We start from the raw sequence: 19514 nt of genomic DNA, 5'->3' as shown, positions 1-19514 counted from the left end.
TACTTCTTAATAACTGCCACTTTTACGACACAGGACGATATGCAGGAAGTAAGTGCAGGAGCAATCTCTTTATTGACACACAAGCAGACAAAACACAGGGAGCACGGTCTATACTGATCAAGGTTAACTAGATTAAACATTAAACTAAAGTCTAGGCATTGCACGAGCACAGGGCATGGAAATAAGACCGCTTCGTGAACGTAACGTATTCGCCAGGTAAACACCCATTCAGCTACTGACGTGACCATATACAAATACTCGTTAAACATTACTGACGTAAACCAATAATACTGCGCCCAAAATAATGGAAGTAGCAGGAGACCACCGTGTCGGGAAATTTCGGTATTACTCGGACTTCCCGACTCCGGAGGAGTACTACGCGTGGCAGGGGAAGCAGCAGGAGGAGTACCAGGCTGCGCTAAGCAGGCAGCAGGAGGAGTTGCAGCGGAAACAGTGGGAGGATGAAGTAGATCAGTTACTCCGCAACGTGGAGGAAGCGCTTCGCCCCGTCCCGTAGCACGGAACAACGCTCCACCTTTCTGCTCTGCTGAAAACCCAGTCACGCTGCCCAGTCCGGAACCGAAGGCTGGCCTAGAACTTTTTTGTGGGGGGGCAACGGCAACATCAGAGCTCCAGCGTGAGACCTACGGGGAGGTCTCAGCTGTGGAGCTCCAGCCCAAGGTTAACATGGCAACCTCTGGGCCCCTGTCTGAGGTCAACATGGTGGCCTCAGAGCTCTAGCCTCAGCGCTGAGGACGTCCCGCTGAGCTCCAGCCTCACTAAGGACGTCCCTCCACGCTCCAGTGCTGCTGGGGGCATCGTCCAGCGTTCCAGTGCTGCTGGGGGCGTCATCCAGCGTTCCATGGCTGCTGGGGGCGTTGTCCAGCGTTCCAGTCACGCTGGGGGTGGTGCTCCGCCTGTCTGCTGCCTGGCGGAGGCCACCTCGTTTTCCGTTGCAGCGAGAGACAGCTCACACAGGGGCCCCGGACCACTGTTGGAGGTGGGTGCTCGTTGGCACTCCGGGAGGGGCGCCCTTAGAGGGGGGTTCTGTTACGCTCCCGCCGGCAGATGGCGCTGTGGCGTCGAAGCATAAAAGACTGTTGTTTGTTTGTTTTGATTCTCCATGTGTGCAGGCATAGGTTGATTTACTCCAGGTGTCTGTGATTTAGTTTAATCATGTTTGTTATTTAAATGCCTTGAGAAGGGGTCTTATTTCCATGCCCTGTGCTCGTAAAATGCCTAGACTTTAGTTTAATGTTTAAACTAGTTAACCTTGATCAGTATAGACCGCGCTCCCGGTGTTTTGTCTGCTTGTGTGTGAATAAAGACCTTGCTCCTGTACTTACTTCCTGCATATCGTCCTGTGTCGTAACAGCCACAATAACTGTGCTTATATTTAGGAGTTTACCAATATTATTGTACTGTTTTCCATCTTTGTGAAGCTTTACTATCTGGTTTCTTAATTTGTCAGAGAATTTTTTGCCATGTGGAGGCATAATAGATTAAACACAGCACATCAAAGGCTTATATATTTCACATTTAGCCTTTAACAGGAAATTGCATCACATGGTGTACTCACTTTTGTCTTAATGAGTTGTACTATATCTTTTATACAATCATACAGTATGGAGATATGGAAATGATTGTAGGAACATCTATCCACATACCATTATGCATTTTTTTAGAGCTTTCACTAGCCATACTGCATTTTTAAGACAGATCTTAAACATCAGATGGAAAATAACTTACAGAGTAACTGAACTTCTCATTGTAGTCACGGTCATTGGCTCTAACACGGCGTTCCTCCTCTTAAACAAAGAAAATGTTTGAGAGAAAAAAAAACTATATTATTAGGATGGTATTTTCTACCAAACATAAATACAATTTAGGGCAAAACTTCTGTCATTGTTTCCACTGTCTCACATTTAACCCATCTCTCACAGGTTTCATAGGTTTGTATGTTTCTGTGTTGTACTAACCTACCGTAAGTCTCAGTTACAATCTGCACTTTACATCAGTCAACTGATTACAAAGGAGATGTCCAAGAAATTTACATTCCGGGTCAATGTCCTCTGCAGTGATTATATAAAAAGGGATGGAGTTGCTATGAAACCTGTTCACTACACAACCAACATCCATTACAACATGCTGTAAACTTGTTTTGGTTTTGTTTTTTTCTTCAGGTTTTCTCCCAGTCACAAACTCCCAAGGGCTTGCATGCCTATAAGTAGTACTTTTATTATAGAACCCATAAACAAACAAATAGGAATAAACAATGTTTCATCTTTTACCAGTCCACTTTTAATACTCTTTTTACAATTTGTACTCTATATACTCCTCTACACTCCCATGAACACATGCAGCACTACCTTGTCCAGGCGCTTTGGAGCGCGGGTTCCAGCCTCCTCTCCATGGTACTAACGTCCACAGCCATCTCTCCGCCATTGTCTGCCTGCACTGTCATGCTTATACAGCAGAAGCAAGGTTCATCAATCAGCCAATAAACCCATTTCAAGCTGTCCTAATCAGAACACTCCAGTTTCCACTGTATACCACCTAGGTGCATCACTACACACTAATCATACCAATCATCTGCGCACATTTGTGGCATCAGCATTTCTCTTGGGCAGATAATTACACTAATACTAAAATCGCTTCAGTGTTCACATTGGAATGTAACAGACATTGCCTGCACTTGCCTGAATGTCTAATAGACAGAGACATGTTATACCAGAAGCCAGGGGGCGTAAAGTAATTACCATAAAACTATGGCTAATCATTGAGAAGCTGTGAACAGCAGGGTGCTGGGCTGTCTAGCATTATAAGTGCACCATTTTACCATTAAAGAGATAAAGAAAACATCAAATGTTAACTCAATAATTTCAATCCTACAAGCACATGCAAGACATACTGTCAAAAGACAAAAACTGTCCATGCTTAACCAAGTAAAACTTTTAAATAAAGCCTTAATGTAAAATATGTCCAAGTGACAAAAAGAAAACTATAGGTATAAAAAAATCCTCATGCAGGCCAAAGTAGAATTTTAAGTGAAGTAAAATAACTTAATACTTTTAAGAATACAATTGAGATACAGCAATGACTCTGTATCGATTTGAATTTAGCAAATCTGACTTACATTTTCTGCTGACTATCACACAATGCTAAAACCTACCCTCTAAAATGCCTTAACAGGAATCCTGCTGGAGAGTTCTTAAAATATAAACAGTCTCATGTTACACTGCAACCTCAAAACTGTGGCACTATGCTCTGGTTCCTCAACATTTATCCCTGGAGAATGGGAACAATATCATTTTAAGCTCATATATCTACTCTACAGTACCTATTGATAGTCTAAAATATAAATATAGGTTTATAAAGGTGGGTGAATAATTTCTGAATTACAGCTCATCATAAGCAAACACCCAGTACAATAGGAAATGGAATTACTCTTTCAGAGCAGGTGCCAGCAAGTGTTAATTATTAAAGAGGGTTTAGTTGGACTTGTCTGATCTGTTTACACCTTTGGTTAGTACTGGTTACTGAATCCATAGTACAGACATAATCAACTGCAAGGTCCTTTATAATATAAGAGTCTGATCATGAAATATAAATTTATAGCCAGCATCTGATGCGTATTACCAACATCCAGACTGGATTGTGGCATCAATTTTGCACAATTTTGCAATGTCTAATAACAGCAAAAAAAAAACTCTCTTAAGTTAAGCTTTAAAAGCAAAACAAGCAATAATAATTTTCAAAAGGCTGACTGACATCCCCCCACCCCCCACCCCCTTTCATTTCATAAACAAACATGAAATAAAATCGTATCAGTTCTCACCAAGTACAAGCCCACAGTGAGGGAGCCAACAAAAACAAAACGTAGAGAACCGGAATATTACCTGCAGGTTTGACCTTTATGTCCATTTCTGTCCTAAGGCACAAGACATCCACAACAAAGACTTCCAAGTAGCCTCAAGGTAATGCGTGTAAAAGCGAACACACGTATACATTCTTGTTCCAGAGTGTGAAGAAGAGCGAATAAATTAATGATCTCTGGTTCACACAAGGTCACAAAGACAAAGCATTGCATCATTAGAGAGTTCCTATTACTAATTCCCTCCCACCATTAAGAAATGCGCGGGCATGCACAGGGCATGTACAGATGCAGACACACACACACACGTACACACACACACACACACAGCCTTTATTCTTTTACAACACTTATGATCATACAAAAATATCCCACAAGAAGACTCTCCAGCTTATCTCTGCAGAGCAGCACAGCGTGCAATGAATAGCTGGTCAGTAGTATTCATAGATGCGTTCTACATGTGCCCTGTTTGATAAGGATTGATTAAGGATGTGGCTGTATATCATGAGATTTTGTATTTGAATGTGTATCAGAGAGCCAGGAGCAACATCCTCAGAAAGTGGATGGCACCAAGGTTTCAACACCACCTGAGAGGATACGTGTATGTATGTATGTATGTATGTATATATATATATATATATATATATATATATATATATATATATATATATATATACATATATACACACATATATACATACACACACACACACACACACACACACACACACACACATACATGTAGGTATGTATATGTATATATATGCTGTCAGGGTTTGTAGTCCGGTGTGTATTAAATGCTCTGTTTTAATCTCCACTCAGGCCTTGTTATACATTCTAAACATTTAAGTCAGGAGAATTAACTGCCCAAGAGAAAAATCATACTAACTATACCTTATTCAACCACAACAATTTACACTAATACAAGTATGCATTACAGTGAAATCAACATAGTTATTAATAGTAGCTCTTACCAATGCAAATGTTCTTCTTCCAAATTGCCATAACATCAGACTACCTCCAACCGTTCCCAAGGATTTCTCTATAAAATAACATCTTTGTCATTGGATGATAAAACTCAGAAAATATAAATGAACATAAAACATGTTATCAAAATAAGTGCTAAACCTGGATTTTAATCATTAGAGAACATAATTAACAATCGAAGGTCTCTGCTTGTAATTTAGTTATTAATTAATCTGTAATTAGCATGAAATTATTCACACAGTGAAACTAACAGAAAGGTAATGAGTTAGTAGAGTGAAGAATGTGTGTCTGGGCACACTGAGTTTGGGAGTTTAAGAGGTTAAGTGACTGAAACATATCTAACAAAACCAGGCCAACAGTTGCACAAAATTTCTCGACATTCGGAAATACCCTCCATTTGGAGGGCACCCACAGTGTGTGTGATATTTAACATCAAACGCTGATTATTATTATACCGAATAATTGTTCTTTAGAGATGTACACTACACTGAAGAGCTCGTCCTAATGAGAACCCAGTGGAACTGCAGCCACTGGAAACCCAGTGACTCTCCAAGAGCAGCGGTCCCACAGGGAACCCTGCAGACCTGGGAGTAAACAGGGAAGTAAACACATACGTCCAGGAAGGATTTAAAGTCAGCCATTTCATGTGACGCAGTGACTTTGCATTACTAAGTTTGGGGATTTGATGCAAAGGTAGACATATAGATGAGCAATTGATAAATATATAGGTGTGTATGTGTGTGTGTATGTGTGTGTGTGTGTGTGTGTGTGCGCGCGTGCTGTACTGTACTGTATACACACATACAATTTAGTATACAGTATAAAGAGGGATCCCTTTTTTCTTCTTTTTTCTTTTTTTTAATAAATCAGAGCATAATATTAATCACAATAGCATAGAGTTAACTCATCATTCCCTCTAGTGGTATAATAGACTATGGCTATTCAAAAACATGTCAAAGCAATTGTACGTTATGATGTCTTATTTTAAAGACTGCATTTGCCATTCTTATTGACACATCCATTTCAGAAGATGACAATATAAGCTAATCTAGTAACCATGCTAGGTAATCTAACAGCGTCATGATCAGCTATCTGTCGTTTTCTTCATGGCACCTCAACGACAACACATGAACATAAACAAAGCCGTGGTGTTAATTTAAATGACATTCATCTCCATTCAGGTGAAGCTCTGTACATAATTTGTGGAGGTACCCATAGCAGGCAGTTGTGCAGCTTTAACCGCTCTTAATCTTTTCAGTTATTTCGTTTACTAGCTTGGAGGAGTGTGTATATGTACATGTATATAGATGTACCTGCTGTACTCAGCCTCTTCAGCATCAGACACATAAGGAGAATAACGCAGTTCCTCAGCACAGCCTCCTCTACTCTGAATTTATCACCCGAGCATATCGCCTACGAGTCCCATTTCCACTGTGGAACCATGAATTTACACACAGATTTACACCACACAGAATAATAGAAAGAGAAAGCAAGGAGTTTTTACCGAAAACATGCTCCATTCAAGCGCAGACACGCCGCTGGTGTGTGTGTGTGTGTGTGTGAGAGAGAGAGAGAGAGCTGCTGCTCCTGAGTCTTTATCCACACATACAAGTGGGATACAAGCCAGATATTCTCTCTCTCTTTCTCTCTCTCTCTCTCTCTCTCTCTCACACACACACACACACACACACACACACACACACGTTTGTCTTACTGTCCTTGTAAGGACCTGGAAAAACAACAACAATAGAAATCATCACAGAAATACTAATGGTTTCCAATACAAATACCATCACAAACCATCAGCTACCATTAAAAGCTTTACCATTATCATTACTGGTCCTTAATGGTATTCATTAGACATAACATGCACCAATAGAAGGCAACAAATTACTAGTAGAGACCCACGGGGTCCATTATAGTTTCGAATATTAACCAATACCATTATAACCATAAAAACCATTACAAATTGTATGAGGGTTTCTATTGGGTTTTTTTTTATTATTATTGTTAATTGAGATAATGATTTTAGCCAGATAATTAATAATATGTTTATCTAATGCTATCTAAGCCTAACCTTAAGCTCAATACATTTCAGGTTAAGCTCAGGTCATTTAACTGGATCTGCAGTTATGTAATAATATATTTTCTAAGTACATTTTTCCTCACAGGGCCCAAACAAATGTCCCTTCAAGTTCAAAACTGTCAGACATTTGGTCCCCACTAAGATACCCAAACTTAAACACACACACACACACCACTTACCGGCAATGGCCCATGTTGTTGCTGTCAAATGAAGCAGCACAATTTCCCTATAGACCCTGACTAATAACAAATGAGTTGCAATAACAAATAGCTCACTCTCACTCTTTGGTCTTCTATGCCATGACTTTAAAGGAAAACTCCACACTGAACATATTTATATTTATATATAAACGAATTGAGAGAATTGTGAGAATTTAGGGGTTGTTTGCTGCTTTGATGTCACGAGGACATTGCTAGTGCTGTTAGAATGGAGTTCAGTAGAAGAAAAAAATATAACAATATCAATCATAATATTTTGCTATTAGCTCCTCAAAATAAAAGAGCAAAACCTTCTTTTCTCATTCATTATTTTCCTGTAATGTTCAATGTCATATTAATGAGAAATACAGTGTAAGATTAGTGGAAACAGCAAACACTGGACTCAAATTGCCAGAATGCAATGCAGCTATACAATGTAGTTGAAATTAATTATGGCAGAGACTAATGGCTTTGAAGGTATTATTAGCATAAAATCTGAAGCTATGGAAAGACTGAGCACAATATCCAGGGTTCTAGGTAAAAGATAGGGTGAATTCAGATATATTGGGACCTCAGGTAAAATATTTGTTTTTAAAATCCTCAGTTATGATGCTACAGCAAAAAAAAAAAAAAAAAAAAAAAAGTAGAAAATGTTATAACCCCAATTGCAAAAATGTTGGGATGCTGTGTAAAATGTAAATAAATAAATAAATTTCTTCAGTTTAAACATTTGATGTTTTCTATGTTCTACTGTGAATAACATATGGGTTTATGAGATTTGCAAATCATTGCATTCTGTTTTTATTTACATTTATTTACATTTTACACAGCATCCCAACTTTTTTGGAATTGGGGTTGTACTTTTTAATAGTGTTTTTTTTCCACTGCGGTTTTTACTTATTCTGTTCATACTGAATTTTATAAAAGATCGATTATGAATTTTAAAAATAATGATTTTCTAAATAATGCTATTGTTTTTAATGATGTAAAAAAAAAATTGATCATGTACTATTATCTGAGCCAACTTCTTAATATGTTGTAATTTGTACTCCGTCCATACAATATTCAAATGTGCTGATAATGAATTTATAGACTTTTTAGGTCCTGTTAATGTCAATAAAATGTTAATAAAAAAATTAAAGTTTTCAGACTTTAAATTTTAAGTTTAAATTTAAAGTTTTCAATAATTACATAATGGAAATACCCGGAGGAAACCCCCCAAAGCACAAGGAGAACATGCAAACTTTGCGTGCCACCATACCCCTGTCACTCCTCTATCAGTCCTCTATCAGTAATCTTAACTGTCACATTTAGAGGTTATGTTTATAAATGGTATCAAATTCAAGACAAAAAATATATTTAGCATGCAATTCCATGCCTAAAATTCAATTGCATTTTCCTAGTTTATGCACAAATGATCACGGACCAGACTTTTGGTTGTTGTTCAGTAAATATCTCCATCTAGTGGGGACATATTATAACTATTACAACCAAGTATCAACAAATCTTTGCTGTCTGGGACACATTTTGTTTCTGCACATATAATCATTACAACTGATTCTTTCAAAAATTTTATTATTATTTTACACTTCAGTGAACTATAATAATTTAATATGGTGAGTCTATATGGAAAAACACATGTTTATTACAAAGTGTAATTATTAATACACTTTGGCCCCAAAAAGATTAGACCACACTTACAAATGTATCAATTTCACTACATAACATTTCCCAGAAAATGTTGTTATGTTTAAAAATATAAAAATATCAGACATACTGGTCAAAATGTTTTTTTTTGTTTGTTTGTTTTTGTTTTTTTTAAAAAGAAAAGTATTTGGAAACTAAGATTTTTCTGTTTGTCACAGTTAATCCATAGTTTAGTTACACCACGTGATTACTTTGCTAGAGTGTAAATTGAAGCTCACTGACTACATACATCCACTGGGAATGACCTTGGGATCAGCTGGTTAAAAGTAATTGCAAAAATTATTAAGAAGAGGGAACTAAGGTTTAAGCAAAGCATCAGCTGTTTGTACAAAGGAGGCCACTCCATTCACCAGATCAGCAAAACTTGTTTAAAAAAAAAAAAAAAAAAAAAAGTTCAAAGCTGAAGGACTTGTGAATGAAAGTGTACAGGCAGACTCAGAAAGACCACCAGCAATTGTTAATTGTGAGTAAAATCAAGATAAACAGGTGAGGAAAAAGCAGCAAGGGTTGCTTCAGTCAACACTAATAATTACTAGATGCAACTAAAGGAGAAAAAAAAAAACCTATTCAAAATAAGCTCATTGAGCATGGGTACAGAGGTACAGTAACGCAGTGAAAACCCTTTATCAGTTTCAAAGATTAAGAAAGCAAGGAACATGCACAGAAAAACAGAAGCTGCTGGAGAACTGTCATATTTTTTAGATGAATCCAAATGTAACGTGGATGGATCTGATGGTAGAGTGTTTGTGTGGAGCAAGGCAAGAGAAGGTTTTGAATCAAACTTCACTAAGGGTAGAGTACAGAGGTGGTTTGGGCTGTTTTTCCTGCAGTGGTGTTGCTGAGCTTGTGTTCACTGATTGCATCATGAACTCAGAAGTGTACATAGACATTTTGGATGCAAACTTGCTGAAATCAGCAAAGAACTTATTCAAGCCACAGAAGTGGATTTTTCAGTAGAATAACGGTCCAAAGCACACCACCCATCTTTATAAAAATACTTCTCAGAGCCCTGACCCAAATCCTACAGAGCATCTATGGGATGCAATGGAGAAAAATAGTCAATTGTTGATGCTCTAGTGTGGATTAATGAAAAATATTTGTTGATTGAATCTTGGAGGAAACTTCTGCCACAACTGATATTGGAAATGTTTTCTTTTGAAACCTCTCCTGTTTATGCAATCTTCTTTTTGCTTCTGTAGGGGTGGGTCTTAGAAGAAGGCGTTCATCTTAAAACTGAAGGTGTGTTCGACTTGGACTGCGGCTGGATGATTGGCGAGGATTGCAGCTTGCAGTCGGGGGAGTAGCTGAAAACTGAGCTTTCCTGCTGTGGTGAAGCTTGTGCGGTGTTTGCTTTCTTCACCACAGACGAAGCATTTGAATTTTACATTTAGTAAACCAGAAACACTTTTCATTGAATAGGTTAATACTGTATAAGTTAATACAGTGCTTGTATGTACAAGAAGAAAGTTCAACATAAGTCTGTATTATTTAAAAACCAATAAAGTGGGGTCTATATTCTTTTAATCAATTCTTTTAATTTTGATAAACATGACACAATATAACATTAAGATTACATGAAAATGGTTTTTAGTGTTATAAAAATACAGATTTGTGAGCCTTAGCGGAACTGAAGGTTTCAGAATAAACATGAAAAGCTTCGTCGTCGTCATCAGTGCTCGTGCAGCAGCTCGAGTAGCTGCGCTGGTTGAGGGGGCCGGCTGCTGTCGGATAGCTATTGTGGTACTTTGATGCCCTTCGTCACAGTGACATCTCAAGTCAGACAAAAATTGTAACCGGCATCCACTGCTTCAAATCAGCCGCCAATCGGTCTGTGCAGCGCCGCATGAAGTCAAACACACCTTGAGTCAACTGAGTGTTGATTTTGTAGAGCACTCGGCCGCGCCCTGTCAGAGGACGTGATCAAAACTGAAGTTGTTTTCTCGTGATCTCGACTTAATTGTTCTTTGTACTCGACATCTATCATCTCGAAGTCAATGGGTTTTTTGAATGGGTTTTATTTTGGTTAAATGCCCGAAATAAGGTCTGTGGTTAACACAAGCTCAAGATATTTTCATGTTTTGTTCTACGATATAAAATACATCAGTAATACATTACATTTACATTTTACATTTATTCATTTAGCAGACACTTTTATCCAAAGCGACTTACAAATGAGAAAATACAAACAAAGCGATATATCAAGCAGAGAACAATACAAGTACTGCTACCATACAAGATCCGTTAGTTGAGTTCCAGAAGAAGCAAAGTGTGCAGAGTAGAAGTGTAAGTGCCAGAGTAATTTTTTATTTATTTTTTTTTTTTTATGGGTTGGTTAGGTGTCCACGGAAGAGGTGGGTCTTTAGCTATTTTTTGAAGATGGTGAGAGATTCTGCGGTCCGGATTGAGGTTGGAAGTTCATTCCACCACTGAGGAACAGTTAGTTTGAATGTTCTTGAAAGGGACCTTGAGCCGTGCTGAGTAGGTACTACTAAGCGTCGGTCATTGATTGATCGCAGATTGCGTGAGAGAACGTAAGCCTTCAGGAGAGTGTTGAGGTAGGGGGGTGCTGTTCCAGACAAGGTCTTGTAGGTGAGCATCAAGACCTTGAATTTGATGTGGGCGGCTACAGGAAGCCAGTGGAGGGAGATGAAGAGGGGTGTGACATGGGTTCTCTTGGGCTGATTGAAGACGAGGCTGGAGTTTGATGGAGCTGGCCGGGAGGCCCTAGAGTAATGAGTTGCAGTAGTCCAGTTTTGAGATAACAAGAGCCTGGACTTGTATTTGTGTAGCCTGTTCGGTGAGGTAGGGTTTGATTTTCTTGCTGTTGTACAGGATGAACCTACAGGATCGTGCACATGTTGAGATGTGGTCTGTAAAGGTCAAGCTATCATCGAGAATCACCCCAAGGCTCCTGGCCGTCCTGGTTGGCTTGAGTGTGGTTGAGCCGAGCTGTACAGTGAAGTTGTGGTTGATTGAGGGACAGGCTGGGATGACGAGAAGCTCAGATTTTGCCAGGTTGAGCTTAAGGTAGTGTTCCCTCGTCCGGATCGAGATGTTCGACAGGCAAGCAGAGATACGTGCAGAGATAGATGGATCGTCAGAGAGAGCTGGGTGTCATCAGCATAGCAATGATACCCCACTTATGATTTTGTTAAGCTTTTACATGTCTTGAAAAAGGCAGTTGCTAACAAGTGGCTAAATGGTACTATTGAGGTTGCCGGGGAAATTAAATGTCATCACGCCGAACATGAAAACTCATCTACTACAGCCCTGTTGTGTTTATACTCGCATGCTTGCAAACATTTATTACATTGTATTTATGGCATTTGGCAGACACTCTTATCCAGAGTGACTTACATTTATACAACTGAACAGCTGAGGGTTAGTTAAGGGCCTAGCCCAAGGGCCCAACAGTGGTAGCTTGGTAATTTTAGGGCTTGAACTCCTGACTTTCTGATCAGTAACTCAGGGCCTTTTAACCACTGAGCCAACACTGCTCCCAAACTATTCCAAATCAAACTTGTAGATGTATTAATTTATAGTATTTTCCAATGTTAGTGTTTTTAAATAAAGATTGGAAGAGTTGTCAGAAGCATGTAGGTGGTGACGTTTAAGTCATGCAACCGTGGTGTAGTTCGTTTATAGCTTTTCTTTAGCTTTTTACTTCTGGTTATTGTATTTAGGCGTCAAAATTCATAAAAGTTGTGAATGTTCATTTGTGGAGATTATCTTGATGAACAAAGCGTGTAAGAATCATAAACTTTTGTTGGTAACAGAGTTTATTTTCTGCAACAATCCAAAAGCCAATGGAAAAATCCTATTGGATTTTAGCCGAGGGAACAAGGGTGATGCTAACTTCCGGGTTGTCCTACAAGAATACCTCATCCCTGTAGGATTGATGACTTCCACATTAGTGTCTGACACTTGAGAAGGACACACACACACCTTCTCTTAATGTGGAGATAAAGTCCATCTCTACACCGGGCAGTTATTACATTTATGATGGCGAAGACGCCAACGTGCACGTAACACCAGTCCCATTCACAAAGCGCGAGACTTTCTCGGGATACAATTACGTCATGAGAAAACAACTTTTTGTTATATCGAGATCACGAGAAAACAACAAAGAAAGAAAATGAACAATGCATGTCCGCTTAGGGTTTCCGTAAGAATCAAAGTGATTCCAGATCACTCCAGCAAAATGAGTGTGAATCAGAAGTAGGCTAATCTTTTTTTTTTTTTTAATAATAATTATTTTTTAATTATCATTATTTGTATTCTCAATATATACATATATATATATATAAATTTGCATTTTGAGAATTAATATTTTGCTTGTGCATTTTATTTTTTTACTTGAAACTTTTGTCACGAAATTAACGGCTCTTTAGATATGAGAATCGGCTCCCTAAAAGAGCCGGTTCAAAGAGTCAACTCGTTCGAGAATGACAATGTCCCTACGAGTGCAGCATTGTAAGTAATGAGCGCAAAGTAAACAGGAACTGAGTGGAGCTATACAGGCTGAGACCACCCTGTCCCAACTACATCCCATACACGGTAAGTGGGCATTACATATGACAGTCTGAATCTGGATTAATCTATTTTTAGTTAAAATGATAATAATAAATATAACTCAAATAGCGTCAAGTATTAAAGCTCACATGGAAGTCGCGTGTTCTGTAGTGTTCATTTGTGTCCAGCTTTACTAATAAACACTATAGGTGTAGGGTAAACACCAGGGTTTTTGCTATGTCATTACTTAACAGCAAATACCGCAGCACAATGGCTGTGCATTACAATTCAGCTTATATTCCAAATGCTCTGTGTATGACTGTTAGCTCATTTATGGCTATTACCTAAGAACGCTTCCTTCCTCCTGTTACAGCGTGATATAGTAACGTGCTGTATTATACACTGCTGCTTTTCATCACCAAAGCGCTGGTTTAAATGAGGACATGAGCCGCTAATGCAAAGGAAGCTGGGAACAGCAGGGGGGAAGAATGAATTAGGGTTCTACAATCAAGAGAGTCTCAATATGCTGTGTTGACAAAATAATAACTGAAATGACCACACCACTTCTTGCATCGTCTGTATGTGTGTGTGTGTGTGTGTGTGTGTGTGTGTGTGTGTGTATATATATATATATATATATATATATATATATATATATATATATATATATATATATATATATATATATATAAAATATTTTACACACACATAATGTGTATGCCTGAATATGTACATGGCCTCTAATTTAACCTGCACATACACTGTATAGGCTATACAACTCAAGACCTGCATTCCATGTTGAACTTCATTTTGACTTCCCAAATCATGGTGACTCAGCAGTGTAGGAACCTGCATTCCTGTGCCACACACGATTAAACATATAACAGTCTTCCAGATGAATAAAGACTCTTGAGTAATGACACTTGATCCTCTGGTTTATAAAATCTAAACAGGAAAATAACCTGCCCCTTTCTCTCATTAGCTCATACACTATGCTCTTTGTCTTCATCCCGAACATGCGCTTACTGTCTCTGCACTTACTTTTTTTTTTTTAGGTCTAATTACAGGACTATGGCAGCTGCTTTAACTTCACAAGTAGCTCTGGTTAGAAAATGTAATAGACTGCTTTACTCTGTGAGGTCCCGCTTCCACACCAGCAATGGATTGTCCACCAAGGAGCATTATAAGTTTGTGGTGCTTGGAGGTGGCACTGGTGGTATTACGATGGGTGCCCGTATGAAAAGGAAAGTTGGCGCAGAGCATGTGGCTATTGTGGAACCCAGCGAGGTAGGTTTTCTACAGCCTTTTGTCCATACACTAAATACACTTACTTTCTTTTGGAAGAATAGTATACATTTACTAATGTGATAGGCAATTTAATCCAAAGTGACTTAAAAGTGGGGCAGATTACAGTCAAAGCCTATGGCTGAGCGAATTATACTTAAGAGCCTTAACCCTAAAATGTCTCTCTGGAAATACTGGGATTTGAATGACAGTAAAATTAAGTGGGCAGTGGCTGGATCCTTATTGAGTAGTGGTTTATTGCCTGGGTGATATGGAAAATAATATAATTTCGATACATAGACATTTTCACAATACATAATATGAAACATGGTGTTTAGGCTAATAACATTTTTTTTTTAATGTGGAAAACTGGGTTTAATTATGGTCAGGGGTAAAACAGTACCGATGATACCCATGATATGACAGAACAACCTAATGAGACTTCGTTTATCACAATATCCACTTCTTATTGCCCTGCCCTAGATAGCACTCATGTCAGTCAGGATTACTACAAGGGACAAGGGGAAATTTTATAGCAGTTGAAGGGTGCTCAACTTGGTTAAAATTAGTCACATAAAATACTCACCAAATTGGAATAATTTTTTTTTTATTTTATGTTTTACAATTGACCTGTAACATACAGGATAATTGTGGTTGTGATATGACTCAACTCAGTATTTTTATTACTGTTGCAGATGCATTATTACCAGCCCATGTGGACATTAGTTGGAGCAGGGGCTAAAACTGTTAGTGCGTCTGCACGTTCCACTGCCAGTGTGATGCCCTCTGGAGTCAAATGGGTCAAGTCCACAGTCATGAAGATTGACCCTAAAAACAACACCGTTTTCACAGAGTATGGGAAAGAAGTGAGAAAAATCATTGTAGCTAAGATTAACACATCGAACATTAAGAAGGAAGCATGACATTGCTGGGGGGTTTTATTGCTAAGTTGCGGTTGTTAAGCAATAAGGACTGTAGGTGTGGCTGGTCACCAGCATTTACTGGAACTGTGCTGGTAAGGAAATTAGTCACTGGGAATAGATGAGATTTTACACTGTAAACAATGTTTTGATCGTTTTGACAAACATGATCAGCTGATAAAATTTGCTGCAGAGTGTGTAAACTACATGCAATTGATCGTATGTTATATTTCTTATTAGATTTCCTATGACTACCTGATTGTAGCACTGGGCCTCCAGCTGCAGTATGAGAAGGTACTTTTTCTCTTTTCATTTTAAAAGAGTTAGTTGTTGTTAATAATGCAAGTTAAATTTAAAACACATACAAGTTTTAGTTTGCATAATTACCCTGTATATTTCAATGCAAGCATGTTTAATATGGCTGGAAATTATACAGCACAGTAACATCAAATGACATACTTAAAGCCCATATTCAAGCACATATTAAACACATATTTTGTTAGTACTAATATATTTTGCATACCCATTTTATAAATTTTGTTTCACATATCCACAAAACACTCCAGTATTGGTTAGGTCTTAATTTAATATTCTATTTAATAGCATGCAACACACAGCTATGTAAGATACAATACACACCTTAATAAGACATCGAATGCTCTTTTGATAATATAAAATAATTTGATGATAATCTTATATCTCATGTTATAGCATTAGTTGTAAAATCTGCAAGGTCTTAGACCACTTTAGCCCACTGTAAAAGCTTATATTCATTTCTACTACAAATCTGATCGGTATTTCAATACTTCCAAGCTAGTTAACTACTGATTCTTCTTTTGTCGGATTTCAGATTAAAGGACTTCCAGAAGGTTTTGAACATCCAAAGATTGGATCAAATTATACAGTGAAAACAGTAGAGAAGACATGGAAGGCATTACAGAACTTCAAGGAGGGAAATGCTGTTTTTTCCTTTCCCAACACTCCTGTGAAGTGTGCAGGAGCTCCTCAGAAGATCATGTACCTTTCTGATTCCTTCATGAGAAAGGTATTTATAGATGGGTATATGTGGAGAAAGTAGATGAAGAATAGTAATCAGTGTATTTCCAATGTTAAAGGAAGATCATGTTTATTTAATACAATTAGATTAAATTCAATTGATACCAGGTGAAATCACTTTCATGAATGCTTTTGTTAATAATGACACTCTGGAATTTTGTTTTGTAAGACAGGAAAACGGTCGAAAGCCAACATCATTTACAACACATCGTTGCCTGTGTTGTTTGGAGTTAAGAAATATGCTGATTCACTCTGGGAGATTGTGAAAAAACGTGATCTGAATGTAAACCTCAGACACAACCTTATAGAGGTCCGAGCAGACAAGCAGGAAGCAGTATTCGAGAACCTTGACAAACCTGGGGAAACAAAGGTTTTTGAGGTGAGCGGTCCATGTTGCTTGATTCAACACAAGAGTCACTATGTGTTTGTGTATTCACATTTAAAATGTCTTGTCCATTATTTGAATAGTATGAGATGCTCCATGTTACCCCTCCTATGGGACCACCACCAGTACTTAAGGGCTCCTCGTTGGAGGATGAAGGCGGCTGGCTTGATGTAAATAAAGACACCCTTCAGCACAAGAAGTACACTAATGTGTTTGGAATTGGGGACTGCACCAATCTCCCAACTTCCAAAACTGCAGCTGCTGTGGGTAAGCCATAGATAAATACTGCCAAGTCAGTAAATCTTGCTCCTCTGTATCTGAATGTTTTATCACATTAATCACTGGGTTTAGACGATAGACTTACATATGAGAATAATAAGAGAACTGTGAATGAATGGGCATCGTTATTTAAAATCATAGGACAAAGTCAGATTTTTTTAGTCTGTTCGTAGATGTTAAAAATAAACTGAGCAGGCATAGTTAATTTTGCACAGTGATTAATGATGTGTTTAAAAAATATCTATTTTTATAGCTGGACAATCAAGTGTCCTTGATAGGACCATTACCAAAGTGATGAAGAACGAAAAGCCTGATAAAAAGGTGAGCATGAATGAGTTGAACAGTTAGCCTCTGTTTAAGCAACTCGTCCTAATTCACCAATCATGGCTCTATAAATGCTCTTTGAAATGTTTTTTTTTTTTTTACCTCCTCACAGTACGATGGCTACACCTCTTGCCCTTTGGTCACCAGCTACAAGACAGTCATTTTAGCTGAGTTTGACTATAGTGGACAACCTCTGGAGACCTTCCCAGTAGATCAGAGCAAAGAAAGCAGAATCATGTATCATATGAAAGCTGACATAATGCCCCATCTGTACTGGCATGGCCTTCTCAAGTGAGTCCTGTCCACTCAGTTTTAGATGACAAAGACCTTGTGTTGTTTTCTGTGAGATTTTTGGCTCTAATGTACTGTTTTTATTCTCAAAGGGGACTTTGGGGAGGTCCAGGACCATACAGAAAAATCATGCACCTTGGGATGAAATAGAGGCTGCCAGAAATCAGTCAAAAGGAATAGGCCTTGCTTATATTAACTCTTACCACATTCTATTCAGCTTTTGTGTTAACATTATAACCTTCAAACATATTATACACAATTGGTGTGAATGTATGTAAAACATTTGTGCTAATTACCACTTTCTTAAATCATTTTTAGTTCAGGTAAAACAGGATAAACGTGATGAATGTTAGACACTGGGTTGAGTTTTTGTTCAGAAGACAGAAATAGTACAATAACATTGCTATATAAAGTTTTTTTTTTTTTTTTAACCAAATGGGTATTATTCTGGAAACTTTACACTGTACTTGTTGGTTATTTCTAGTCTTTTAGATGACAGTGTAACTATTTCATGTGTGAACATTTAGCTGTAAATAGTTTTTCAACCATGGTTTTTTTTTTTTTTTTTTATGAATTTGAGATGATTTGGTACTTTAAAACAGCACTGTTGAATTATTTAATCTGGTTGGTCTGAAGGTGTTGATTAATTTTCTACAAAAGAAGCTCTGACTGTTGTGCTGGCTGTAATTGAAATCACAGGTGTATATTAACATTCTTGTTGTAATGGGTTTTATTGTTTCTATAGTACACCTTACACAGACTTGTATGACAGACGCGCCACATAAATATATATATATATATATTTTTTTAAACTTGTGTAATAATTGATATGAGGTTTTCTGTAAGGAGACTGATCTTTAGCATTTGTGGAACGAATCTCCAATGTCAGAGCTTTGTAACAATCAGAGATAAGGCAATTATTTTATTAAGTTCTTGAACATGTGGAAAAAATAAAAAAGAGGCTAGTGAGGGAACGACTGTTTGTAGCTGTACTGCCATATGTGATAACAGGAACTAATTTGTTTAAACATAATAAACTCATAAAAAGTACCATTTGTGTTCTTTAATAAATAGCTGATCAGTATTTTTAGTGTTGGAAAATTGTTGCTGTATAAGAGGAATAAATCATGACAGGGCAGCACAGTGGCACAGAGTTGCAGCCTCACATAGAGTCCTCAGAGCTGGGGTTACTGTCCGTACAGAGTTTCACGTTCTCCCCATGTCTGTGTGGGTTTCCTCTGGGTTCTCTGGTTTCCTCCTGCTGTCCAAAAACATGCTACAATAAATTTCCCGTAGTGCGTATATGTGTGTGTGCATGGTGCTTTGTGATGGACCAGCGTCCCCTCTGGGGTGAATTCTCTTACCTTGCCCCTGGAATTTTATCCAGTCATGATAAATGAATTAATTAATAAATGTTGTACTTTACTCAAAACCTAGATTGTTCATTATGTCAAACTGAATATTAAAAAGCTGCTGTCACATAACTTCTCTCTGGTTAGTAGTGTTTTTTTTTTTTCAGGAAAATAAAACCTTCTAAAGAAGTATCTTTAATCTAGGATGTGTCAAGAGACCATTCAGCTATCATTACTGTGAATGATAATACAAAATGATA

The 19514-nt window shown here is 37.9% G+C and overlaps 2 protein-coding genes across 8 annotated transcripts in view; one reads left to right on the top strand and one right to left on the bottom strand.

The window, feature by feature from the left end:
• The window catches only part of atp8b4 (ATPase phospholipid transporting 8B4), a 31793-nt gene extending 25347 nt beyond the window's left edge, over positions 1–6446 (bottom strand). For 3 of the 7 annotated variants that reach the window (XR_006983689.2, XM_017486249.3, XM_017486254.3), the window contains exons 1-4: positions 6175–6433; positions 4849–4916; positions 2370–2465; positions 1750–1808 (exon numbers count right to left, since the gene is read on the bottom strand). Coding sequence is in view for 6 of the 7 variants with exons in the window: in XM_017486249.3 (XP_017341738.1) it covers positions 1750–1808; positions 2370–2445 (135 nt within the window). In the remaining variant the exon portion in view is untranslated. Of the gene's footprint in view, positions 1–1749; positions 1809–2369; positions 3809–3899; positions 4424–4848; positions 4917–6174 lie in introns of those variants that run through there. The other 4 variants (XM_017486250.3, XM_017486253.3, XM_017486256.3 and 1 more) reach the window with 4 other exon arrangements.
• A 6840-nt stretch (positions 6447–13286) lies between these two features.
• Positions 13287–19386, top strand: sqor (sulfide quinone oxidoreductase). Its single transcript, XM_017486208.3, has 10 exons — positions 13287–13408; positions 14419–14650; positions 15343–15513; positions 15808–15861; positions 16418–16612; positions 16793–17002; positions 17092–17275; positions 17541–17608; positions 17724–17902; positions 17995–19386. Exons 2-10 carry the CDS (start codon positions 14435–14437, stop codon positions 18050–18052), a joined length of 1335 nt encoding a protein of 444 aa, XP_017341697.1. The 5' UTR covers positions 13287–13408; positions 14419–14434; the 3' UTR covers positions 18053–19386.
• Positions 19387–19514: the final 128 nt, after the last annotated feature.

This window comes from Ictalurus punctatus, chromosome 14 (genome assembly GCF_001660625.3).
Source record: "Ictalurus punctatus breed USDA103 chromosome 14, Coco_2.0, whole genome shotgun sequence".
NCBI classification, from domain to species: domain Eukaryota; kingdom Metazoa; phylum Chordata; class Actinopteri; order Siluriformes; family Ictaluridae; genus Ictalurus; species Ictalurus punctatus.
The sequence above is the reverse complement of the archived record's forward strand: the minus strand, read 5'-3'. Positions and strand labels throughout refer to the sequence as shown.

Excerpts from the sequence above, each read along its gene's own strand:
- sqor (XM_017486208.3), top strand. The coding sequence starts at position 14,435 with ATGGCAGCTGCTTTAACTTCACAAGTAGCTCTGGTTAGAAAATGTAAT. Across the intron at positions 15,862-16,417 it reads TCCAGCTGCAGTATGAGAAG|ATTAAAGGACTTCCAGAAGG; the intron begins GTACTTTTTCTC and ends GTCGGATTTCAG. Across the intron at positions 17,276-17,540 it reads CAAAACTGCAGCTGCTGTGG|CTGGACAATCAAGTGTCCTT; the intron begins GTAAGCCATAGA and ends CTATTTTTATAG.